General features: G+C 40.7%; 1 protein-coding gene across 1 annotated transcript; it reads left to right on the forward strand.

Moving 5' to 3' along the window:
• The first annotated feature begins 398 nt into the window (after positions 1 to 398).
• On the forward strand, positions 399 to 27,466 carry syngr2b (synaptogyrin 2b). Its single transcript, XM_048554997.2, has 4 exons — positions 399 to 680; positions 10,992 to 11,229; positions 17,321 to 17,457; positions 21,142 to 27,466. The coding sequence occupies exons 1-4, from the start codon at positions 582 to 584 to the stop codon at positions 21,322 to 21,324; spliced, it is 657 nt and encodes a 218-aa protein (XP_048410954.1). The 5' UTR covers positions 399 to 581; the 3' UTR covers positions 21,325 to 27,466.
• Positions 27,467 to 27,646: the final 180 nt, after the last annotated feature.

The raw sequence follows: 27,646 nt of genomic DNA on the forward strand, positions 1-27,646 counted from the left end.
CCTCTGGGAATTAGGGATGGGCAATAAACGCTACCCAGCCAGCAATGCCCTCATACCACGAATGAATTTTAAAAATCATGTGAATGAATAAAAAAGTGAAGAAGCAGTGGGACGTTTCAAACACAACCTTGGACAAAAATTTTCTAATGCACAAAATTTTTGAGAATTTGGAGGAAAACATGAGAAAATCAACGAGAATTAGGATTAGCAAGCGATGTGTAAAGATACAGGATTAAAAAAACCCAACGACACTATCACTTTCAGCTATCATTGTAAACTAGATACAAGGAATTAGTACTGAAAATGAGGAGCAGCGTTAGATCATATTGACTAGATTCTCTGTTACTGGTTACAGTCAGGCCAGCCTTCCGGTTATTGCTTGTCTTCAGGTACTATCACATGATGCTCTTTTTCTCTCCCACTGACGTGTCCTGGGAAGTCTGCAGTGTGATCTGGGAATTGCTTATACGCGCACCTCCACCCCCATTCACAATTAAGGTACCACCTTCTTGCCTTAAAAACAAACCAACATAACAGGGGCGGCGAAAGAAAAGCAACTTTTTGTTCCTTCCTCCCCCAGCATGGAAGGAAATGTCTACGGCGCAGCTAAGGCTGGCGGAGCGTTTGACTTAGAGAACTTTCTGAAGCAGCCTCAGACTATCGCCCGGATAGTGAGCTGGGTGAGTTAGACATATGTGGGTGTGTTGTCGGTGCTTTCGATCTGGGTGGGGAGTACGGTCTCAAAATGGGGTTTAAAAGTTTACCGTCTTCCCCCGCCCCCCCCCCCCCCGACTACTTGTTAATTTCACGAGCTACAAAGTCAAGAAGTGAGATGGATCTGAAATTTTAAGCTTTCCAACCCTCGCCATTCGCGATCCTGTAGGGAAAACGGGGTGGTAGGTCTGTTAGGTTTGCATTGGGAAATTATTTGCTGTATTTTGCAATGTACCTGCTTGTTTCTCCAACTACTCTTTCTTCCCCCCCCCCCCCCCCCCCAAATCTCCAACCACTTCCGCATCGGCGAGTACTGGAGGAGTTACCAGTCCCCGGGAGCTGGCATTTCAGTTCCTAAAGTATTAATTATCCTGCTGTGTCACTGGGAAAGGGATTGGCATCGCTGCAGAGACACAGGCTTCCTTGACATGGCGAAAAGGAAAGGAAATACAAAAGCAGGGTTCTGCGGAGAGTCCCCCCCCCCCCCCCCCCCGCTTACTGCTGCGCTTGCAGAAATGAATTGGGAATTTTGTCTGGGAAACATGGCTGCTGCTGTCCCCTGGGAGTGACATTCTAACCCCCCCAGCTCTGGCTCCTTTCACTTCACTCCTTCCTGCTAACACAGAGCTCAGTTACAACGTTTCCTTTCTCCGTGGAAGTCTTCATTCTCAAGACGTGTTAATTGATTTATTGCCTAACGACTAATGTTTTACTTGCTGTTTCTTTCTCAAAAGTAAACAGAGAATTTGTGATTCACTCTTGACATTCCTTTACCAGTATGGACGGGAGGTGTTTTGTACCTGTTTTAACAGGGGAATGACATGGCAGCTCTGTACAAGGTGTTAAGTATGAAAGCGCCATTCCTTACGTTTAGAAAGCTGGTTTGTAAATTCCAGTAAGAAAGTTGTCCTTGTCCTTGATGTTTTAAAACTTAAAATTATCTTAAATTTGAACCAGATATTCCTTTAAATATAATTTTAAGATCTCTTTCAGTCCCTAATTAACTCATGCTCTCACTCTTTCTTCCATGCTGTTAACAGACTTTTGAACAGACCTCTCCCTGCTTCCACACCTCTTCAGCTTTAACACTGAGTTTTCAACTTTTTTGTTTTGCTACCTGATACATTTTGTACTGTTACGGTATGGTTTGTCTGTAGAGCATGCAAAACGCTTCACTGTATCTTCGCCCTTGTGATAACAAAAAACAAATCTTAACATTAACATTCACTGCTTGGTGTTTGTCAATCGTTCTGTAGGATTTCCTTTGTACACTTGCAGATGCTGGAAGGTACAGTCCATAAATACATAGCTGGAAAAGCACAGCAGGTCAGACAGCATCCAAGGAGCAGGAAACTAAATGTTTCAGCAGAAACGTTGACTTCCCTGCTTGTGTGCTGTCTGACCTGATGGCTTTTCCAGCTCTGTATTTATGGATTCTGGTTTATGGTAGGTTTGTAGAATGTAGTTTGTCTCTTTCCCCCTTCTCTTTCCCCCCTCCCCCTCGCCCGGAGCCATTCTATAAAGAGAATGACTGACTGACAGATTAAAAACCAAAAGAACTGGAACAAAAACAGGTTGCTGGAAACACTCAGCAAGTCTGGCAGCATCTGTGAAGAAAAAAATCAAGAGTTAATGTTTCAGATCCAAAGACCCTCAGAACAAGGATTGCACATTCCATTCCCTGAAGGACGTTAGTGAACAAGATGAGTTTTCCCAATAATCATCAATGGATTTGTGGTCATTAAACTCTCTCTCAATTTCAGATTTTTATTGAATTCAAATTCCACCACCTGCCATTTTAGTTTCAAACCTGGATCTCCCAGAACGTTACTTAGGCCTCTGAATTAACTGCCCACTGATAATACCACCAAACCATTGCCTCCCCATAAATTGGAGAACCTCCTCCTGATACTAGTTGTATCACAATACTCATGAAAGGAGTCTTTTAATTCAGCTAGATCTTTCCTCTATTTGTGATCCCTGGATGAATAATTGAATAGTTGTTTGAGCAATTGCTGTAAGGTGGCTCTGACATTACAGCTATTGTTTTGGGCAATATAAACGGAATATATAAAAATGAGGAAGTGTATGATGTAGCGTATTCCTGTGTTGTATTCCAGTCCTTCCAGTCCACTCATTTTCCCCCAGCCCTAGGAAAATATTATTGACTTTTCACAGGGTGCAAACTGTGTTGACTTTTTTAGTTTATTAAAATGCAACCTATATTTTAATTAATTCAGTAATTGAATTCCACTTTGTCATGTTGTACTGAGTGGAAACTGAACTCTTTGTACTGAAACTAACCTGACAATTGATATGGAAGCTTCCAGTAATGATCCAAAAGAATGATGATATCCAACAAAACTTCAATTTTCTTTTGAATAAAATGGTTTTGGGATTACTTGGGCCTCAGAGAGGTGGTTTTCTTGGCTTTAAGAACCGGAAATGTTTTCTGTTGTAAACAACTTTCCACCCTGTTGCCGCAGGGATATACCTCTCTTACAGTCACCTTGTCAAGTTATACACTTTGTTACTTGCCATGTTCTAAGTTAACTAAAACAATTGCCTATGTGCCATTTGTCTTTGCACTTGTCTGGAGAAACAAAGACAATGTAGACAGTAGCTGCTGTCACATCAGGCACGAAATCCTGTCTTCTCTTAATAATGTAAACATGATAACAGCAAAGCTCAGAATTGACTCTTTTATTTCCCTATTTTGACCCAAATCTTTCCTTTTCACAGGCAGTCCTTCCAGTAGTAAGTATAGGGCTAGATTCTTTCTCTTGATGTAAGGCCAGATGTAGCCACAGCAAATTAGTTTGAGCTGATCATGTCCCTGCTTGTGTTTTACATTTCGTAACTCCAAGCTTCTTGACTATCGCTCCTTCATTCCATCACTAGCTGCTGATTTAAACCATATAAAAACTGAAAGAACTGTGGATGCTGATTTAACAATGTTGCTGCTGAACCTGGGAACTCCCTACATGGTTTACTTCAGTCTGGATAGTTTTGATAAGAATTTTAAAAGCAGCAAAGTCCTTTGGCCCTCTAGAATGAACGCTCCAAACATGAAGACAGGTTACAGTCTGTAGTGTTCCACTGTCCTTTTGATATTTAGTGATTTTGAGATGCCTTCCTATGTATGAAGAGCACTTTGAGAATAATAGGGCCCCTTAAAGATCAAAAAAAGTCATCTCCATGTGGAACTGTGGGAGAGATACTAAATGAATATTTCACGTCAGTATTTACTGTGGGTGGGAGAAAACATGGAGGCTAGGGAACTTGGAAATAAATGTTGATATCTTAAACAGTCCACATTACAGAAGAGGGAGCTGCTAGAGGCCTGGAAAAACAAGTGAATAAATTCTGGGACCTGATCAAGTTATTGTGGGAAGTTAGGGAAGAAATTGCTGGGCCTGTAGGAGAGAGATTTGTATCACTTGCAGCCATAGGTGAGGTGCTGGAGGACGGAGGGTATCTACTATTGTGCCTTTATTTAAGAACAGCTGTAAGTCGAATCCTGGGAACTATGGACCGATGAGTCTGACATCAGTAGTTGGTACGTTGTTGGAGGGGATTCAGAGAGGTAGAATTTACAAGTATTTGGCAAGGCAGAGAATGATTCGGGATAGTCAGCATGTCTTTGTGCATGTGAAATTGTGCCCCTCAAACTTGACTGAGTTTTTTGATGACTTGACCAAGGAGATAGGTGAGGGCAGAGCGGTGGAGATGTGTGCGTGGGCTTCACTAAAGTGTTTGACAAGGTTCTGCATAGCGGACTGGTGGGTAAGGATAGGTCGCATGGGATTCAGGGAGATCTTGCCATTGACTTCACAGTAGGGGATAGTGGTGGTGGTAGAATGGTGTTTTTTGCACTGGAGACCGGTGGTGTTCTGCATGGATCAGTGCTGGGTCCACTGTTTGTCATTTATAGGAGTGAATTTAGATAAGAATATAGAAGGCACAGTTAGAAAGTTCTTACATGGCACCAAGATTGGTGATATAGTGGATGGTAAAGAGGTTATCTAAGATTACAAAAAGGTCTTGATCGATTGGGCTAATGGGATGAGGTATAGCAGATGGAGTACAATTTGAATGAATGTGAGGTGTTTGTTTGTTTATTTATTTAATTTTTTGGAAGGATGAACCAGGTAGGACTAATGCAGTTAATGGCAGAACACTGGGGAGCATTGTCAAACAGAATGGTGTTCAGGTATGTAGTTCTTTTGAAAGATGCATCACAGGGAGACAAGATGGTAAAGACATGTTTAGCATGCTTGCCTTCGTTGTTCAGACCATTGAATGTAGGAGTTGAAATGTCTTATTATGGTTGTATAGGACATTGATGCTACTTTTGGAGTACTGTCTACAGATTCGGTTTTCTTGCTATGGGAAGGATATTCCTAAATTGGAAAGGGTTCAGAAGAGGTTAATAAGGATGTGGCTGGGACTAGAGGCTTTAAGTTTTATAGGAATAGGATGGGAATTTTTTCACTGGAGTGTAGGAGGTTGAGGGATCACCTTTTTGTAGAGATTTATAAAATCATGATGGGCATAGATGAGGTGAATAGCAAAAGCCTTTTCCCTTGAGCAGGCATGCTGAAAGCCAAGGTGCACATTTTTAAGGTGAAAGGAGGAAGTCTCAAGAGACCTGAGAGGTAACCTTTTAACACTGTAGTTCGAATGTAGAATGGACTGCCAGAGTAAGTGGTAGATGTGGGTACAGTTCCAACATTTAAAAGACATTTGCACAAGTACAGGATGGGGAAGTTTAGAGGAATCTGGGCCAAAAACAGACAAATGGAACTAATTTTATTTTGATTAACCTGGTTGGCATGGAAAAGTTGGACCGAAGGGCCTGTTTCCATGCTGCATTACTCTGAATGAAAATTGTTTCTTTGTTTTCTGTGGGGTGGTAGAGATGTGATTTGGAAGTTTCCATTGAAGACTCCAAACATAATGTCTGGTTATAAATTGTATGTAAGAACGTCAGTAAAAGTACATGTTATAAATTACCTCAAATTCAAATTAACTTACACTATATGGCCCAAAACTAATTTCCCCTTCATATGTCACCTCAAAAACCAAGTGCTTACATTTATCATGAACCTTTTGTCACTTAAAAATTTCCAATGGAATACTCTTGATTTGTACTCACTGGTGTCATGCAGGAAGACTTGGTTCTCGGTGAAGGCACGGGAGGAATAAGTTCAGCTGGTTTTGAATGTTGATTTGGCATCTACAATGCCCATCTGAGAAGGAAAAATTAGCTTCTATTTGATATCTTATGTAAGAGGCTTGCACGTCAGAAAGTGCCACACTGCCTCCATACTGACCTGGAAATATCAGCTGATATTATGTGCTCAAGTCTCTAAATTGGATCTTGAGCTCACAACCTTTTGGCTCTGAAACAAGAGCAATACAACCAAGGGAAGGTTTGTGTTTGACTTCAGATTCTGTGTTTTAGTTTGGCCAGATAACAACCCATTTTTCTTTGTGTTAACTGTGCCATGGGTATTTTTGATAATTCAGCATCCAACACTTGTGCCAACCATTCATCCTCCCATCCACGGAAGTTGCTCCTTGCGATGCGACATTGAAATATACAAACATGTAAACAAGGAGCAGGAGTGGGCTGTTCAGCCCCTCTAATATTTAATAAGATCTGATTATGGATTTGAGTTTATATTCTCACCTACCCCAACAACCCTTCACCTCTTGTGCTACCAAGGATTTGTCCACCTCTGCCTTTTAAAATATTTGCGGATTCTCTTCCTGTGGAGTTGGCGAAAGCAGAATTCCAAAGACACTCGAGCCTTTGTGAGAGAAGACAAATCCCTACGTTTTTAAATGAGCAATCCCTTATTTTTAAATGATGACCACTTGTTTTAGATTTTCCTGTAAGCAGATGCATCTTCCGCACCTCCTCTTTGCCAAGACCCCTTGGGATCCTGTCTGCCTCTGCACTTTGAAACTGCTGTGAATGCACACCCAGCCTGTCTGCCCTTTCCTTTAAAGACAGCTCCTACTCATGCCTTCCTTTACTGGGTATTACTCTGGTGAATCTTCTGAATTGCTTCAATGTATTTACATCCTTCCTTTGGGTGGCCAGTGCACTACACACAGTCCGGGTGTGGCCTCACCAGTGTCACGTATAACAGAAGCATAACCTACCTGTATTTGTATTTGAGACAGTGGGAACTGCAGATGTTGGAGAATCCAAGATAAGAGTGTGGAGCTGGATGAACGCCATCTGATGAAGGGTCTAGGCCCAAAACGTCAGCTTTTGTGCTCCTAAGATGCTGCTTGGCCTGCTGTGTTCACCCAGCTCCACACTCCGTTATCTTGTATTTGTATTTGATTCAATTTGCAATCACTGATAATGTGATTTTAGCTTTCTTAATTACCATTTACCTTTACCAAATACCAGTATCTGCAGACCAGCCGTTTACAATTCATGAACTTGGGCACCCCAGGTCGCTTTGCATCTCTCAACTCTGCAATCATTCCCTTGTGCTTGATTATTTTGCTTCCTGAAATGGACAATACCGCATTTTCCCACATAATACTCCACTTGCCAGACTGTTTCCCACTCACTTAAAATCTCCACACCTCGTTTTAGCTTCTATCTTCTTCACAATTTAACTTCCTACCTAGCATTTTTATGTCTTCTGTAAACTTGGAAGTCATGTTTACCCTTTCTGTTCCCTCAAGCCTGTTAGATAACTAGTAATCCATTGAGGTCCTACCATTGAATCTTGTGGTACACCATTTGTCTTTCACAACTTTGCATGTAACCAATTTATGTATACTGTTTCCTGTTAGCCAGCTAATTTTCCATCATACACCATTTACCATTGTGTGGAGCAAAATGGAGAAGTATAGATTTTTTAAAAAATCCACATGTCATTTCCTGCAGTCGCTTTCCTATCTTGCTATAGTCCTTCAAAATTACGGTTACGTAAGTTTGTTGCTTAAGTTTACAGTCATACAGAATAGAAACAGATCCTTTGGCCCAGCTCTTCCCATTTTGACCTGGTATCCTAAACCGTGCTAGTCCCATTTGCCTGCTTTTGGTCCATATCCTTCTAAACCTTTCTTCTCCATGTCCCTGTCTGAATGTCTTTTAAATGTTGTAATTGTACTCACTGCTACCACTTTCTCTGGCATCTCATACCATATGTGCACCACGCTGTGTGTGGAAGAAGTTGCATTGTAGGTCCCGTTTAAATCTTTTCCCCTCTAGTTTGGTACTCCTTACCTTGGGGGAGAAGACCTTGGCTTGTCACCTATCTGTGCTCCTTTTCTGATTTTTTTTTTATAAACCTATATAAGATCACCCTTCTGCCTTCTACACTCCAGGGAAAGAAGTCCTAGCTTCTCCTTTATAACTCAAGCCTTCCAGTCTCTAACATCCTTTTGTAAATCTTTTTTTCACCCTTTCCAGTTTAGTGTCATACAGTAGGAAGGAAGGTTAATCAGAATTGTATGCAGTATTCCAAACATTATCTTAATAATATCTTATACAACTGTAACGCGGTGTCCCAACTCCTATATTAAGTGGTGTAACCAATGAAGGCTAGTATGCCAACTAACGCCCTCACCACTGTCTATTTGTGATGCAACTTTCAAGGAACTGTGTACCTGCACTGTGTGTCTCTCTGTTCAACCATATTCCCAGGGCTCTACAATTAGGTGTATAAGTCCTAGTTTGTCTTACCAAAATGCAACACCTCACCTTTTCATCTGTATTAAACTCCATCTCTCACTACTTTGCCCAGTTAATCAAGAACCTATCGTATGCTTAGATAACCTTCACTATTCATCCACCAACATAAATTATATAAATGACTAACAATAGTGGACCCAGCACAGATTTCCTTGCAGCATGGCCCGGTCAGAGGCCTCCAGACTGAATAACAGCGCTCGACCACCACCATTTGTCTCCTACTGTCAAGTCCATTTTGTATTCAATTGGCTCACTTTCCCTGAATCACAATTTATGTAATATGTCATCATGTTATCCAACCTTACAAATCTACCATGTGGAAGTTCTCGCTAAAGTCTATGTAGATTTATTAGAAATTCAGTCAAGACTCCAGTCTCCATCTCTGAGAAAATTATAAATAGTCACGATTCAATGCTATTGGAATGCAAGTATCGTGTGTTTCTTCATAATAAACAGTCATTGAGAAAGTGCGGGCAGTGCTATGTAAATAAATACAAGGAGATGTCGTGTGGAGTGCCTGTTTTTCAAATTCAAACCTAGGTTTGTCAGGGTTGCCAACAATACAAAAAGTTGTTCTTGAGGAATCCAGATTAATGCCTAGGAATTAGTTGCAAGTCAACCCAGAATGAACATCACCAGAGCACTATTCTCAATTTTGTGTGTGTGTGTGTGATGTACATTACATACAGACGTTTTCTCCTATAACTTTAATTTTGATTGGATCTTGCAGTTGGTGAGGGATCACATGATGAAACATGCAGGGAATAAACCCAGCCAGATTTGGCAGCTTACTGTTTCAGTGAAAAACAAATTTGATGCAAACATGAATCTAAGACTCATGACCGTCATGATATATTGAGCTTTGATTGTTCAAACCAAAAGATTACTCGCTGCCTGATTGCTCAGTGATGAATAAAGGCTGTAAATTTTGAATGTCATAGATGTGGGGAATACTGGTTGCTGTTTGAACCATCAGATTCAATAATGTAGTCTTCCCCAATTATAATGCACAACATTGACTCCAGCTTGAAACATGCTGCTCTTGCATTGTGTGAGGACTTTGAAGCATTATTGTGAATTGTAGTTGATTCTAATAAAATTAGATTCCAGTGATGTTATTAAATTCTAAAAATATTAGTGCTGTCCAACGATTCAGAATTGTCTGATTATAACCAGCTTCTTAAGCTATCCACGTCACAGGTTTGTAAAGGATATTTTCATGCATGAGCATGTTAATCTTTGTCCGTGTATTTTAAGTAACAATCATATACGTTATTTTCCCCAAAGTTCTACAGGGTGAAGCTGAACAGGCTGGGGCTTTTTCACGGGAGGCTGAGGAGTGACCTGTGGGAGAGGATTATAAAATCATGAAGAGCATGGATAGGATGAATAACCAAGGTCTTTTTCCTCAGGTGGAGGAGACCCAAAACTAGTGAGTTTAAGGTGATGGGGAAAGATTTTAAAAAGGGACATAAGGAGTAACCTAGCCATTGGTGCATACATGGAATGAGCTGCCGGAGGAAGTGCTGGAGGCTGGTACAATTACTACATTTTAAAAGGGATCTGGATGGGTATTTGAATAGGAAGGGTTTAGAGGGATTTGGGCCAAATGCTGGCAAGTGAGACTAGACCAGGTAGGGATATCCCGTTGCCACAGACGAGTTGGACTGTAGGGTCTGTTTCCACGCTGTATAACTCTGACTCTTCGTGCAGTGTTCTCCCTTATTTCTTGACTGTTGTTTAAGTGGTAGAAACCTGTTGATGGCTAAGAATCCAGTTTCCAGTCAACTCTGCAGAGCTCTTCCTTCATGCATAAAAATAAGTAGTAACTGCAGTCTGGCTTTCCAATTATGGATATCATCTAGGAAGTGCTGCTGGCGTACTCTTTCTTTATCTCCAATGATGTGCATTATCCAGCTGATGGCATTGTATGAAAATCAGAAGCAACAGAAGAGCATTAAGCATGGGCCAATCTTTGGATTTCTCCCAGAAATGACTTAATATTTAGTGAATTTTATGTAAAATCAAGTTTACACTTTTTAAAATGGATTTACTGACTAAGATGGGTATGTTGCACAGATTTAAAAATTAAAATATGTGCATTGACCACCTAATCTGAATTAACCATTATTTGTCAACGGTGTATGTAAGAGAACTGCACAGCACATGTTGAGAATAGGGAGTGTTGTGCTGGAGAGAATGACTACCGTAGCTAGTAAACTTTATTCGGGAGTCCCAGATACTGATTTGGAATCCAGTGGAATCGTGCAAATGCAGTTTGTTTCAGAACAAAATCTTTTGGAAGCCCTGAAGTTTACCAAGCGGTGAGAGTCATGGTGAATTTTATTGTGATTTGATTTGCAGCCACTTCAATTTTTAGACTTGTAGCTGCAAGAGTGGGGTGTTGGTCATACACCATCTTTCACCAAGTATGCGGGCCTTGTGTGTTGTATTTAAGTTCTTTGGAACATCTTGCAGCCAGTATAGTAATACATGCCTTCCTTTATCGCACATTATAAATTTGGATTGTGGTTTTTTTTTCTTCCAGGTCTTTTCAATAATTGTATTTGGTTGCATCACGAGCGAAGGTTACACCAATTCACATCGATCTTCACAGCTGAAGTGTATCTTCAATGAGAATGTGGATGCTTGCCACTATGGTGTAGGAATCGGTGTGATTGCATTTCTCCTCTGCATTGTCTTCTTTGCTCTTGATGTCTATTTCCCTCAGATCAGCAATGCTGACCAGCGCAAGCATATCGTTATGGCTGACCTTGGAATTTCAGGTAGAAAGTTGTTTTTTTCTTTTAAAATCACTCGTGGGATATGAGCGTCACTGGCTGGGCTAACAATTATTGTCTGTGATAATAAAATGTGAGGCTGGATGAACACAGCAGGCCCAGCAGCATCTCAGGAGCACAAAAGCTGACGTTTCGGGCCTAGACCCTCACTGATACAATTATTGTCTGTCCTTACTTTCTGCCTTCAACTGCTGCAATAAAATGTAGGGGAGGAAATAACACCTTTTGTAACACTGTATCTTAGCCAAGGCCAGGCTTCAGGCTATTGGTATCTGGGGCTGCCTCATAGGTGAGCTTATCATACCTGTGCTGAAGGATGGAATAATGGCCTTGTTTATTTACCAAGGGATGTCAGGAAAACTTAAGTATTTCTGTTTGTACGTTAGAAATTAAATGAACTACCTATGAACAAAACTGTCCCATGCAATTTGAAGTTGGTTAACTCAATGTGCGGTTTGTATCAAACTAAGCGATTTTAAAAAGTAGGAAACAGAGTAGGCCATTTGACCTCTTGAGCCTGCTGCACCAATTAATAGGATCATGGCTGATCCGACATTCCTCATGTCCACTTTCCCATAACCTTCGATTTCCCCACCAAATAAGAATCTGACAAGGACTCTGCCCCACACCCCTCCGTGGCAAGGATACAAAGACACTCGACCTTCAGAAGAAATTTCTCTTGAACTTGGCCTTAAATTGACACCCCTTTATTCTAATATTATGCCCTCTGGTCCTAGACCCTCCCACAAGGGGGAATATCCTCTTGGCATATGCCCTCCAAGCCCCTTGTGAACTCTATATGTTTCAAAAATAAAATCTCACATTCTTCTACACTCCAATGAGTAGAGTCCCAATATGTTCAACCTTTACTGAAAACACAATCTTCATGCCAGAGATCATCCCAACGAACTTTCTCTGAAAGCCTTCATTGAAATAATAATCCTCCCTTTAAATAAGGGGACCAAAATTCTGCACAGTTATCCCAGATGTGGCCTCACCAGTGCCTCGTACAGTTGCAGAAAAGCTGCCTTATTCTTACATTCCAATTCCCTTCAAGTAAGGGCCAACCTTCCATTAGCTTTCCTGATTACCTACTGTCCCTGTGTGCTACCTTTATGTTTTGTGCACAAGTATCTCCAAGTCCCTTTTTGTGTTGCAGCTTTCTACAACATGAACCAGGAACAGTTAGGCTTCATCCTGGGTTGTGTAACTGATTTTGGTCAGGCAGTGGTGCACTACACCACTGCTTGTATCCTTGGAGCAAAACTCCAACAGTTCTAGTAAAAGGCAAAATACTGCGGATGCTGGAAATCTGAAATAACCACAAGAATGCTAGAGGAACTGGGCAGGTCTGGCAGCATCTATGGAGAGAGGTAGAGTTAACACTTTGAGTCTGGTATGAATCTTCTGAAGAGCAATTCTAGATTGGTCCGTCGATTCCATTCGCACTTGCACGCTATCTCTCACAACCAGTTCGTGTTGAGATATGCAGAATGATTTGGTGACTGACCCCAGTGGGTCCGTCCTGCAGGGTTAGATCAGGTTGCAGCAGAAGTGGGGAATCTTGTTGAGAAGGGAAGTGAAGGAAGCAACAGCAAAATGCAAGAGTGTCTCCTGGGTGGTATTAGTTGGCAGGCAATCCAACTTTTATGTCACATTTGAGTGTTGTACTTATTTATTGCTTTTCTTGGTTATTTGCATTATATGAAGTACTATTTTTCCTCCCACTATGGTGGATTTAATGTTGTGACACTCCCTGGACAGCTATGTCACCATCGTGTGTCTGCAGTGACATTGCTTCCCGCCATCTATTGAACTTGGGCAGCAAATCTTTGTAAACATCCTCAACCTGTCATCTCCTTACTTTTTTTTTTTACAACTCTTGACTGAAAGATTTTTCCATTTAAAATTCAGATTCTGAATGTTTATTCCATTGCCAAAATCTGTTATTTGATTACTTTTTTTTTCCACCTGGTTTTCAAGTTTTATGTTTAAAAATAAAAAAGTTATGAGATGTGAGGGTTGTTGGCTAGGCTAGCATTCGTAGTCCGCCCTTAATTGCTCAGAGAGCAGTTAGGAATCAACCACATTGCTGTGGGTCAGGAGTCACGTACAGAGCAGAGCGGGTAAGGACGGCAGATTTCCTTCTCCATGATATTTGTGAACCAGATGCCATTTTTACACAAGATGTGCTGGTGAGGTGGATTGGCTGGGTTAAATTACCCATAGTGTCCTGGGATGTGCAGGGCTAAGTGGGTTAGCCATGGGAAATGCAGGGTTACGGGGTAGGGTCAGGGTTTAGATCTCGTGGGGATGCTGTTTGGAGGATAGGTGTGGACTTGATGTGCCAAATGGCCTGCTTCCACATTGTAGAGATTCTGTGATTCTAAAAGAATCAGCAGTGGTCACCATTTAAAACCTTCCAAGAACAAAGCCTTGTTCATCTTGAAGGCCAAAGACAACAGATTCATGAGAAGACCACTGTCCACAAGTTAGTTTTTAATTCTAGATATGTATTGAATTCACATTTTGCTATCTTCCATGATAAGATTCACACCTGTGACCCCAAAACTTTACCAGTCCATAACCACAACTTCTCCACTTTTCTAATGTCTGACATTGGTTACAGTTTTGCTGACTCGCCGCTCTGACCCTTTTCATATTGAATCAGTAAGCAGGAACTTTACCCTCCGCAAAAGAAGAAAAGTAGTTAAGTGTGGTTTGCCATTCCATCGCTGCAAAACTGACTCCTGGTCTCAGGTCCAGCTGTTGTGCGGCAGGGATGCACCTTGTCGATGCTTGATATGTCTTAAGTAAGCTGCTGCTTGTGGCTTATTTCTCAATACCCTTCACAAATTGATAAACTAAATAAATTCCAAATACTGCTTCCTGAATATAAACCTCAGTTTTGTATCAGCTAGGCCTGGGACGTTCCCATACTGACTTTTTTTAAACTTGCTTGATTATGATCAGGAGGCAGCAATAATGTTAGTTACCAACGAGTTGCATGCAGCCTTTTGTTTTCGGTCATATGCTGCAAAACGTTACGAGGAAGTCAAACCCCAAGTATCAATATCACGTTCTGGATGAGTGCAGAAGACAGTCAGTCCATCTAACCTACTCTGCTCTTAGCATTTTTTAATTTAAAAAAGAGTGTCTGCCTTCCCAGTCGTACATTTCCAGCAAGTGGATGATTATTTGCCAATTGTATGTCTTTTAAAAAGTCGTTTTTTTTGTTTAGAAGTCCTGGCCCCTAAAGAATAGTCTTAAATCCACATTCTCTGTATCAGTGAAACTCTTTAAAATTACTATCCTAGCTATCCTCCTCTTGCCTAAAATAAAAATTACAGGGATTGACCATCTTTCCCTATAGCTCAGCCCCCTCGGCATCAAAATCGACCTCCTCCTATGACTGACCTCGCTTAAATAAACCTACGCTTCCTGCATGAGCAATGCTTCAGTGCACCCTCTCTCCAGGACCTGATACCGTTTCAGAATTTACTCCCTCAGACTCGCAGGTCATAGACCCAGCTCTTGCTGTCTGCAGGCACTGAACCTGTCTCTGGCCCATCCCTCAAAACACTGTCAAAGTTCCTACTGTTACCTCGCGTGTATCACCAATTCAAACAACTTGTATTCTTGTTTCCACTTAGTGTCGTGAATAGCACTTCCTTTGTTAAATTTAGAGGCTGTGAATTCTGCAGCAGGTGGACAGGCTCTCTGTCTCCCTAGCACAGGGACAAAAACAAAGTTGCTGGAAAAGCTCAGCAGATCTAACAACATCTGTGACGGGAAAAACAGTTAACATTTTGGGTCCTGTGACCCTTCCTCAGAACCCTCTGTCAAATCCTGTTTGCCAGCTTTAAGGCGCAAGTCGGGAGTGTGATGTAATACTCCCCACTTGCCTGGATAGTGTCACTCCAACAACACTCCAGGAACTTGACACCATCTAGGACAAAGCAGCCTGCTTGATTGCTTGGTAGCAATCTCACTCCCTGTCCCACCAGTGCACGCAATGACAGCAGTGTGGAACATCTACAAGATGCACTGCAGCAACACGCCAAGGCTGCTTTAAAACCTTACGAGGCCACAGCCTTGTCCATCTTGAAGGCCAAAGACAACAGATTTGTGGGGAAAGCCACTGTCCACAAGTTCTCCACCAAGCTGTTTGCTGCTCTGAATGGCTTTGCAATATATCACCAATACGTCAATGATGCTGGGTCAAGATTCTGGCACTGTTTGTAGTAGCGCTGAGTTTCCCTACATTCCACGGACTGCAGTGCTGCAAAAAGCCAGCTCACCACCAATTCTCAAGGGCAGTTGGCAATTTTTAAAAAAAAAAATGCATCCAATTCCAACTGTCATCACTATTCGTGCTTGAACCTGTTCAGGTCTCTGTGTTATGATGTTGCAGTAAGCATTATCATCCCCTACACCTCGTTTGCCATTTATAAACTTAGATACCTTGAATATTCCATTCTCCAAGTCAAACGTGGTGTTGTCAAAATTCAGAGGGCCAGCCTGTCCTGCTTCTCTACTTATACCCAATCATCCTGTTCACTAACCTGCAATCTCTTCAAGGAAAATGGTGCAAAATGTTGAGATGTAAACTGCCCTTCCTAAACCCACAGTGGCTGTCTGGGAACATCCAGCATTTGCAAATGCTTTTGTTTTTTGTTATCATCTCAAAGTGTTAGTCACTTTTCTCCTCAGTGCAGTTAAACCTTGTCAGGTTGTGCTTCATCGCTCTATCCCTTACGCATTTTCCTTTCTTTTAAATGCAATGAAGTCACATTTTCTACTTTCCACTCCAAGGTTCAGGTAAAATTTACAAGGATGTGGCCAGGGTTGAAGGGTTTTGGGCTAAAGAGAGACTGAATAGTCTGGGGCTGTTTTCCCTGGAGTGTTGGAAGCTGAGGCATGACTTTCTTTTAATATAGAAGCTGAAAATTATGAGGGACATGGATCGAGTGACTAACTAACTAGGGTCTTTTTTTTTCTAGAGTGGGGGAATCCAACACCAGAGGGCATAGGTTTAAGGTGAGAGGGGAAAGATATAAAAGAGACCTGAGTGGCAACTTTTTCACGCAGAGTGGCGCACGTATGGAATGAGCTGCCAGAAGAAATGAAGGCAGATACACATCCAGATGCTTTAAGTGTTGTAATTGTATATGAATAGAAAGGGTTTAGAGGGATATGGGCCAAATGCTGGCAAATGGGCTAGATTAATTTAGGATGTCTGGTTGGCCCAGACCAATTGGACTGTAGGGTCTGTTTTCATGCCAGACAACTCTGACTCTGTTTAGTATGTTACTTGGCTTCAGTTGGATGGTGTGAGGGGGCTTTGCAGTCTCCTTACCCAACTCAGTCGACCTCTTACTGACTAAATTGGTTAGAATCTCGCATCTCTTCACTTCCCTAAATCACACTCTGCCAAGAATTTGTCCCTGAAAATCCTAGGCTTTGGTCTCCTCTCAACTTTGGCATCTGCTTTCTCCTCTTGAATAATTTTCTGACTTTTTTTTTTGTTAAGAAAAAGCTTTAAGTTCGACAAGTTTTGGCTGTCTTTTAGAATATGGTTCCTAACTGCTCATGCTCATGGTCAAACAGCTCTTGCCCTGCATCCCCCTCTTGCTGCTAATGTTTTTGAAGAAAGCTTTTGTTGTGCTTTGTTTTTTTGATAGATGCGCTTATTTTCTGTGTCACTTGCCTCTTTTTCTCTAACTGTGTTACTTGAACTTCAGTGGATTTCCTCATACTCTTAGTCATTCCCCACTTGAGATCTACTTTTACATATGCATGAATTGTGATCTGGGGCACCACTGCAAACTCTTGGTGCTTGAATTATCAGTCCCAGCATTCCTTTGGCATTGGTATTGAGGTTCTGTGCTAGGCAAGTTGTGAACCCTTAATTTCATGAGTATAGCAGTGAGTGGTCTGTGGCTGACTGTTCAATTTTTTAAAATCTATTTTACACCAATCTCCAGTATGTGGGCTGTTGTCAGACTAATGTCTGCACTGGTGCTGATTCTTGTGAGTAATTACTGATAAGTTTAACTGGTTTTGCTGTCCTCAGGCTGCTGGACCTTCCTGTGGTTTACTGGTTTTTGTTTCCTCACCAATCAATGGGTGTCCAGCACTGTTGTTCCAGAAGTCGGGGCGGACAGTGCACGGGCTGCCATCGCCTTCTCATTCTTCTCCATTTTCAGCTGGGTAAGTCGGCGAGCATTTTCTTTATTGCTGTTTTCTTCATCTGTTCCAGTAGACATGCAGAGACTATTTTAACGTAAACTTACCACATCCTTTGGACTTTTTCTTCTCCCTCCCACCCCCCCCCCCCCCCCCCCCCACCCCACTCCTTCCAGGATAAGGTTTGTAAAAACTTTTTTTTTGTTTGTTTGTATTTTTGCAGTTCTTCAAGGAAAGAGAAGGGTGGGGGCATGGTGCAAGGAAAGAAGCAATTAAAACATTGCAATGATGTGCCAGTGTTTAGTTGGAAAATTCACTGGCTATAGCAGAGTCGAGTCATAACTTTGGTTTGATCCCTAGACAGTACCGAATTAAGATGACAGAGTTGGCCTCCAGAGATGTTGAGAACTGACTATAATTTTGCTCTGGATCACTGTAAAGACTAGGTGAATGTCAGGAAGTACTATGATGTCTTCCCTGTCTCATTCTTGAGGAATAGCACGTAAACAGTACCCCCAAAGATTCCAATGAATAAAATTAGGTGAATAAGCCCACAGGATTGCATCTCTTTATCTAACTACCTCCTGGGTAGTTCTGATGAGTCTCCAGACTCAAACACTAACTCTACTTTCTCCCCACCCAGACCTGCAGCAATTTCTGTTTTTGTTTCAGATCTTCAATATCCGTAGTTGCGTTTTGTTTTCTTTTACCGGCCTGCAGGTGACATCGGATACCTAGCAATGTGGTTGACTTTTAATAGCCTCTGAAAGGGCTTATCAAGCCACTCAGTTAAAGGGCAGTTAGAGATGGGCAACAAATGCTGATGTTGCCCCTTCTGTGGAAGAATATAGTTTTTAAACTCCTACAAAGGGGGAAAACTACAGGCTTCAAAAAAAAGTTCAAACTTGTTTAATTGCTGTTCCATTAGCAAGATCAGCAACATTTTTGAAATTTGGGATTAATTTAATAAATTGAATAAACCATTTCATTAAATAAAAGTTAATGTAGTTTATTTTTCTGGAAGACTTATGCAAGTTAATCTTGATGATTTGCAGAGCTGTGAGTGACATTGAGAATGGGTTTTGGGGTGTTTTGGCACTTAGAACAGTCTGCAGGTTTTCTCCAGTAAAACTTGTTCAATGCATTAGCTAACAAGACTGTGGTTATACAGGGAGCCACAACTGATTTAATTTAGTTCAAATCTGATGATTATTAATAAGGCCATTGAGCACAAGAAGAAGGTGATGTCTAACTTGTGTAAGACACTTGTTAGGCCTCAGCTGGAATATTGTACACAGTAGTAGGAGCCTCACTACAGAAAGGATACGAATGTATTGGAGAGAATGCAGAGGAAAATTACAGAATGGTTGTAGGGATGAGGAACTTCAGTTATGGGGATAGGTCAACCAATGTTCAGACTGTTCTCCTTGGAGAGAATTAGGTTTAAGAAGTAAACCGATGCCTTTCAAAATTGAGTGGGCTGGATAGAGTAGGTAAAAAAACTGTTCCTGTCCATTTAAAAGGAACAACAGCAAAAGGATAGTTTTAAAGTGATTTGGAATTTTAAAAAAAACAAAGATGAAGTGAGGAAAATTCCAGAGTACTGATGGTTTGGAATGCGCTACCTGGAAATGAGGTTGAGGCAGGTTAAATTAAGGCATTTGAAGACGTTGATTATTTGGTTAAAAATAATAATGTGCCAGGAGCAGGCAAGTGCCACAAGGTAATGATGCGGCTTTTGAGCCAGTGTGGCACAATGGGTCAAGTATCGTTATTCTACGCCTTAAAGCTGCTGTCATTCTGATGATGTGGTAACAATAATGGGGCTGCTTAAATTTTTAGTTGGATTCTTTTAAATAGAGAAATAAAACACAATTGAGTTAAAGTGATCTGTGTTCATTACAATATTTGTGGTGTTTTGTTGAAATTGATTGCACACCATTCGGATATCTGTGTCTTACTGGATTCCTAAAAGCTAATGTGGAAACAATTATTTAGGCAGACTTGTCAATTCATTAGTTGCTAGTTCTGGTGTCAGGTCAAATGATTACTGTCTGTCTTTATAAAGCAAGAATTTTCACACGTCTGTCATTAGAAAAATAATCCATGTGTCAGGTAAAATGAGTTATCTCCAGGGATCAAGCCTCCTCCCAAGTCAACTGCTTTGATTTTTCTGAAGAAGGGTCCAGACCTGAAACGTCAGCCTTCCTCCTCCTCTTCTGCTGCTTGGCCTGCTGTGTTCATCCAGCTGTACGCCTTGTTATCTCGTCTGCTTTGTATTGATTTAGGGGAATGGTCTGAATTGTTTGACTGTTTTTCCTGACACTGCTAATTGGGGTCAAGAGACATGTGTTTTGTGTGTGACTTGGCACTTTAAAATGCCTGTGAACTGACTGGCATGTAGGAGGTTGATAGGTGACCTTTTTTATAGGTTTATAAAATCATGAGGAGCATAGGTGAATAACAAGGATCTTGTCCTAGGGCTGGAGAGTTTGAAACCAAAGGTCATATTTTAAGGCGAGAGAAGAAAGTTCTCAAAATGACATAAGGGGCAACTCTTTTACACAGTTTGTGTGTGGAATGAACTGCTAGAGGAAGTAGTGGATGAAAGTCCTGCCAAGCGTTTTGAAGGACATTTGGATAAGTACATGAATATGAAAGGCTTGGAGGGATGAGAGCCAAACGCAGGCGGGTGGGACTAGTTTAGTTGGGGAACCTGGTTGGTAGGGACATGTTGGGCCAAAGTTTGTTTCCCTTCTGTGAGACTGTTAAATGGCATGACTCCTCAGAAAATCTTTGCCATTACAATGCACATAGTCTTATGATTTGTCACTGTCACTTATTTCTTTTTGCTACCATGTGACAACCCCTGAAAAGTACCATCACCACATAATCCCCAACCTGTGGCCATACCTTCAATTGAAATCTAAAGGTGCTTACAGGTGTAATACGACAAGCGGGTAGGTCGGTTGAGATGTTTGCTCTCTGGTAATTGCAATCGGCTGTTGTACCCTCTTCAGTTATACAAAGTAGTAGGTTCTGTTAATGGGGAATGCACCAGCTTCTATCAGTATTTATCTGGGGTAGACCCTTGGTGGATCAACTGTTAAAATGGCCAAAAATTGCTACCCCTGATAAAGCTCTTCAAAGATGCAAGATGCTCTTTGAAGTTAAGACAGTGACAAATAGGATAGAATTCTCTCAAGCATTGAGATTCCATCTTTTTTTTCCCTCTCCTTTCCAGCTTGGCTTGGGAATAATCACCATCATTTCATTGTCACTGATTCAAAATCCTAGAATCCCTTCTGTTAGCCTTGAGGGTGTACCCAGACCACTGTGACGTTAGTGTTTCACGAAGACAGCTCACTCTGCCTTCTAGAGGACACTTGGAAATGGACAATAAATGCTTGCTTTGCCAGTGACTCTCATTTGCAAGAACTTTTGTTTTAAGAGTCGGTAATTACTAATTACATAACCAAGAAAGGGAAGGGCACCTCAAAGCACACTGACTAGTGGACTAACTGTTCTGTGTGTCTGTGCAGTATGGTGAAAATGGCAATGAAGTGTGCAGCCAGCATGATGATGATGTACAGGAAAAGTGATCCCACTTTACTGAAATCCAGGCTCTGCTGTATATCTTGATGTATGATACAAAGTAGGGATGATTTTAATTCCTGACCTTAACTCTTGACATTGCTTTCTGTTCAGGGATTGCTGTCTTGTTTTGCCTACAAGAGGTATCGCATGGGTGTAGAGGACTTCACTGAGAAATATGTGGATCCATCAAATGATTACCCTCCGTATCCCAATGTTGCTGACAACTACCAGCAGCCGCCATTTGGTAGCGCTGCCCGGTCGGAATCTGAGGATTACAAGCCACCTATGTACTAAAGTAAAGTGAGCAGTTCTGCCTGCAGATCCTGGAGTACAAGGCAAACTGAACCATACAACGTCAAGCAGGAAAAGACACTCACTGTTACAGTAATAGTTTTTATTTCCAATCTTGCTTTACCCCATCACTTCTCTCTCTCTCTTTTTTTTTTTCCTCAGCTATAATGCCCTGACCTCTTGCCCTCCATGAAGATGGTAGGTGTGCTGCTGGGTTTCCTGCAATACCCACTGGTCACTGTATGTGTGTATGTGTCACTGCGTCACCTGTCACCCCCTCACAGTGAAGGGATGGCAAGTCTATGCTTGGCATCTGGAAGCAGCAGCCCACAGCTGCAAAGGAGAGTGTTTGACACAGCCCCACTTCCCTCCCTTCTCTGTTCAATGCTTCAAGTTAAGCTTTCAACCTGAGATCCCATTCGTTCAAACGCAAAAGATGTTGCAAGTTTCACTTTCCAGCATTGCTCTTTCAACCTTTACTGTCTAAATATTATCATTTATCTTGATAATATTATATACTAACAGGATATTTTAAGTGTATTCAGAACCACTTTACAATTATTAGCTAGGTAACCAGTCTTGGTTTTAATTGAGTTTAGAGCACTTTTTTCACAACATGTAATTTACAGGCACCCAACTGTGTGTGTTGCCGGTATATGTTGCAAAACCTCACCTTCAAATTTTGGGATTTAGGAATCTCACTACCATATGCTTGGTACATTTCCTCATTGATTGCATGGGTTTGGGAACTTGCTGGTCAGAACCCTGATTCTAATTTTGCCAAAGGCATCATCAACAAGAGCTGTTTATAGAAAATCATCTTGTTCCTGTGCTGCCTGAGACACCTGAACCACCAGCTTGATGTGGTCCCTCTTGGCTCAAACTATTTTGATTCTATTTAGACTTCAATCACGTATTGTCCATCAGATCCTCCTCCCGACGCACTACCCAAAAAACCTTTCCTGAGCAAAGTGCTTTTGTGTTAGTGAAGTGCACCAGGTCACTATGCACTGACAATTTTAAGGTTGCACCTGAGTGCTGTGAGCCACACTCCTAAGCAAACGCTAAAGCTACCAACAGTTGCTGAAGGTGACTTGCATTGTAAAGGGAGAGAGTTTGGCAGCAATAGAATAGGCAGAAAATAACGAGGCCATGGGTGAAGTGTAAAGTGGGTGTGAGCTCAGGGTAAAACTCCTTATTGTAGCATTAAACACTCCTGATGACAGAATAGTGTCAGAAAATATCACTGTTCAGCTGCAAGGAATGATTTTGGTTTGAAGCTTCAGTCCTCAGTTATTAGGAACTGTTTTTGCTTTATATTTGAACTCTGGTTATCCATGATCTGTCATTTGACTAAGGAAATTTTGACTTGATGGAAAAAAAAATTGGAAGAATGTTTTTGTTTAATAATATATGTTGACGACCCTCTATGTACTGGAGTAGGGAAGGATAAGCTTAACGTGTTCAGTCTAACATCCTCCGATCTTCCTGCTCTAGAACTAAAGATTTCAGCAAACATTGTTCACTTCAAAGATGGAAGGACTATGGTGTGATGCAGAAGTTATTTGAGTAAATGCAGATATGTGATAATTTGCGGCATGAGTACAAGATGAACAACTGAAATGTGTATAATTTGTGTTCTAATTGTAACTAGTTGAGAATTACAAAAGTTGAATTAAGGAGGCAAGATTGGGATTTTAGATTTTGATAACCTGAGTGCAAAGGTTTAGGTGAAATACTGACTCTGAAGAAGTGAATTTTAAGTTTGCCCATCAACTGCATATGAATTCATTGCTGTTCTAGGAGAAGGATTTCAGTATATTTTAAACCACCCCCCACCCCTTCACACTGCATCAGTTCTGTTTAGAAAAAAATATGCTGATTCTTAATGAAGTCTGACAGTTTTGAATTTCAACATTAGATTTTTGAACTTGTGAAGATTTGTGACACCTATTCAATCGGGCATTGATTGGGAAGGATCGTGTACTTTTTTTTTTCCTCTTGCTATGGTGAATATGCTCATCAGCACCAGTGTTTTTCCACAACTTAAAAAAAACACTGTAACAGATTCTGATCATTTCACTGCTCTCCTCGAGGTTAAAATTTCCCACTGGGTTTTTCCCGATTGACAGATCTAACTTTTGATAGAAATGCTGTATAAATAGTGTAAAATAGTCCTTTATGCATCTTCCTCGTTTATCATTGGGGCTGCTATTAATGTTGCAGCGAGGTTTGGGAGAAATTGTCAATTCCAAGCATGTGTTGCCACTCAGTAACAGACAGCCCTTGCAAAAAGATTCTGTTTCATGCCTGCATACTTCACAAATATTGAATTGTTAAATAACCAGCAAAAAGAAGTTGGATATGGTTTGAAGCCTTTTTGTGAACTTCGAATGATTTGTTCTATTTAATTGCACAGTTCCATAGGGAACAGTCTTAGGATATTGGGGTAGAAGTTGTACCAATCAATTGAATCATGGCATTGATTCACAAATTCCTGTGTCCCAGGTAAGAGACCTAATAGAACAGTTAAATATCAATATTATTTGAAACATACTATTGTGCAGCACATCCCTGTGTTCCCTTCTGATAGATTCCTCAGGAAGTGGCTTCCCATTTATTCCTATGTGCTACACGTCCCTGGGACACCCTAGGCTGAACCAAAATTGAACTAGTCTTTTTGCAAAGAGTTCAACACTCATTCTGTTTTTGCAGTATGGTTTGAACAGCTTGTAATCCACTGCTTATGGCTGAGTTTGTCACATGCAATAGTAACCTATTAAAGCATTCGTGAAAACAGAGCTCACCAGATGTTGGATGGGTGAAATAATTGATCCCACATTGGTCTTCTGGCGTTTCTTTATTTTGTAGCTGGAAAGTTTAGTTGGACAATGTGGCAGTTTTTTTTTCATATTGGCAGGATGTGTAATTGAGTATAACCTGTGCATTTGGCATTACAGTACTGCAAGGAATGTATTTGAAATTTGGCTGGATTTCTTCACTTCAGATGAGTGATATGTTTATAAGCATCTAAACTAGGTTGGATTTGGACAATAGAAATACTGTTTACGGCTATATTATGTAGATCTTTGAGTAAGCAATCGGAGCTGCATGCACAGTTTGGGTTTAAATAACCCAGGAAAGTGAAATGTTGTGGTTAAGGAAAGGACAAAACGCAAATCTGCTTTGGATGGCTAAAGTGCATGAGTGTCAGGGGTTATATTCAATCACTGAGGCAGAGTTACAAGGACTGGAGAAGCTCTAGACGTGTCTGTTATTGATAAGGCATTAAATTGGCATCTTGTTCAGGGAAGATGTCAAAGATCAGATGGCATTCTTTTGAAGAAAAGTGCTTCTGGAGTTGTGGCCTTTTTTAAACTCTACAACTGATCAAAAAAAAATTATGTATCATCCTTAATGCATTCCTGTCTTTGGGCCAATACGTGCATAGCAAAATCTCCCAATGAAAGGCATTACAAAATATTCTTTTATAATTAATCTGATCTGATACCAAACTCCAATCCAGAAATTTTGGGTACGTGGGAGTCATGCCAGAGGGAGCGGTCCATTGTTCTTGTGACAATGGTGAAACCACTCGGCTGCATTATGTATGGTGTCCAGTCTTGATCTTGAGACTTTCATTTGCATTTGGAACAAAGCTTATTTATTTGTGATTATTCCCAATAGAATAGAACTTCTGTGATCTCTTCTATCCCAATATGGTTTGCAACAAGAAAAAAGAGATCCGATCAGTTTAACCATCTTAAAAGGCTGTTTTCCAATTGCCTTAATTCATCTTCAGATGTTTGAAATCTGAAATAAAAACAAAGTGCTGGAGAAACTTGGGTCTGGCAGCCTCTGTGAAAACAAAGGGTTAACATCCTGAGTCCAGTATGACCTTTATTTTCTCAGGTGTTCTGAAAACTCACATCAGACTCTGAATGTTCACTGTTTCTCTGTCCAGAGATTCTGCCAAGTCTGCGTTTCACCAGTTTTTTAAAAAATTAATACTCACTTGGGCTGGCTGAACAATATATGTTCAAAAATAAAAAAAGATCAAATTTGACAACTCCGAATTGAACTTTCTTGTTCCAGAACTGTACTTCTGCATAAAAGCAGAAAATGCTCAGTACACCAGCCAGAATGTAAGCAGCAACATGATGGATTAATAGTTTGGATGGCAACTGTCCTGAATTGGCATGGTTAACATTTCACTTTCCTACTATATATTTTCTGTTTTTGCTCATGTACCTTCTTTCCTCCTTAACCTCTACTTTGAGGTATTTCTGTTTTGTGCAGATGCTTTTCACAAGCACTAGATGAATGGTAGGGATGCTGGGGAGAAAATATGTCTGCAACACGTCCTAGACAGAATTATAGCCGTATGTAAACTGTCTTTTCAGGGCAGAAACAGAAGTTGCCAGAAATGCTCAGCAGGTTTGGCAGCATCTGAGGAGAGAGCCTGAGTTAATGTTTTGGGTTCTCAGTCTGAAACTCTGGTTTTGTGTTTTTCCTTCACAGATGCTGCCAGACCTGCTGGGCTTTTTCAGCAACTTGTGTTTTTGTTCCTGATTTACAGCAGCTGCAGTTTTTTTGTCTTCTTTCTCTCTTCAGGGCAGCCCCTTCAGTACTGAGGAGTTGGGAGAGGTTATTTAATTCTCCACACATTTAAAATTAAAATCTGCGTCATTTCTGGAATCCATGAATAAATTGCTACTTTCATTAAGTTAGGCCTTTTTAGTATCACTTTATATTCTGTAATTTGTCTAATACCCACAATCACTCACTTTTTTGTAAAAGAAATCTTTTGTATTGTTTAAAAACTACTGAAATGAGGGCTTTTAAAAGATGGGTTAATATGTTGTAGCTTTTGGTTCATTGTGGTTTATATCGAATGAATGTTAAACTTAAAATTGTAATTAACCTGGCAACCATTGCACTGGAAAAGTGTTGTGAATTAATTGGCAATTTGGTGCAAGATGTCTGCAGTACAGTTGGGGCCTGCAGGTTATTGGCATTACTTCAGCATCCAAGTGGAGGGACTCTGGATTAGACAGGTCCGTTTGTCAGCTGTGAGCAGAAACCTCTCCTGCGACTGATGTGTGTTACTGTGACTAGCTTGGCACTTGGAACAGATCACACCAAATCGCAGCAGCACAGCATGTATTCCCACTGTACTGTGGTGTGCAGAGCTGTAGCACAGTATGTAATCTAGTGCCAATTGTCAGTTTTAATCTATATTAATTTTCACCTGAATCCACTGTATAAAGACTACATCTACACAAAGCTCGAATGAGCACTTTCTGCCTTAATATTTATGCACTGCTCAGTTAAAGAACTGTTGAACAGCAACTTGAACATGTAATTAATATCTGCACTAGGAAGATAGCTTTTGTTGAAACAATGGGAACTTTCCGGGTTACTTTAAATTTATAAAAATTGGGGATCTTCTTTAACTTAGCGATATGCTTAGTTTGTTAGCTTATGTGCATTGGTACAAATGCCTCTTGCATCTGACTTGTTACTAACAATTGAAAAGTGCCAAATGGTGAAAAGTCTATTTCACGGTTTCTGGGGAAGTGTTCTGGCTTTCGTTTTTCTTTTTATTGTTAGAGGACTGTGGTTTTCCTTGTATAATAAGCTGGAGTTTTCACATGATCACTGTCCACTGATCCTCACCAAATTACTGATTTTAAAGCCTTTGTGTGGGTAAGACATTCAGTTTAGCTGTGATGTCTTTAGAATATTCAAACTCATGGACTGGTGGATAAGAGGAGCTAGTGACTTTGGAAGAAAGTGTTTTTGTTTCACCTCACCATGATGGAAAATTATTGCTTTATTGTTGTCATTTGAAGTAATAGGGACAGCAAATGGGTGAGTATTTAAAGAGTAAACTCTGATTTTAAAATCATGTGGATTGTACATGTAACAACCAAAGATTTTATTTTGTACAACTAAAGTAGAAGAAACTGGTGTGAACCGCTACTATGTATACCTTGGTTCTCCTGCTGTGGCTTCAAATGCCTTTGTCATTAATATTGACTGTATTGGAGCTTACATTGGCATTTATCATTGGACTGAAGCTTTCAAATGAAGTTATTGGTTATAATGCTCAAGCCACTGTACAAATAAATTTTCAAAAGAAGTGGCAGGTGTTTGCTGACTTTTTCTTTATAAAAAGGAGTCTGACAATGTCCTTAACTATAGACCACTTGGTCTAAATCTATGATTGTGCAGAAAATAAGCTTTCACTGTAGAATATTCAATTCACTGATAACTTTGCATCCTACAGCATAGATAAAGATTGCAATGTGACTCCCTGACA

This window comes from Stegostoma tigrinum, chromosome 22 (assembly GCF_030684315.1).
Source record: "Stegostoma tigrinum isolate sSteTig4 chromosome 22, sSteTig4.hap1, whole genome shotgun sequence".
Classification (NCBI taxonomy): domain Eukaryota; kingdom Metazoa; phylum Chordata; class Chondrichthyes; order Orectolobiformes; family Stegostomatidae; genus Stegostoma; species Stegostoma tigrinum.

Bases quoted from the DNA above. Each gene is read 5' to 3' on its own strand.
- syngr2b (XM_048554997.2), top strand. From the start codon at position 582: ATGGAAGGAAATGTCTACGGCGCAGCTAAGGCTGGCGGAGCGTTTGAC. The intron at 681-10,991 runs GTGAGTTAGACA...TTTTTCTTCCAG, and splicing joins TCGCCCGGATAGTGAGCTGG to GTCTTTTCAATAATTGTATT. The intron at 11,230-17,320 runs GTAGAAAGTTGT...TGCTGTCCTCAG, and splicing joins GGCTGACCTTGGAATTTCAG to GCTGCTGGACCTTCCTGTGG.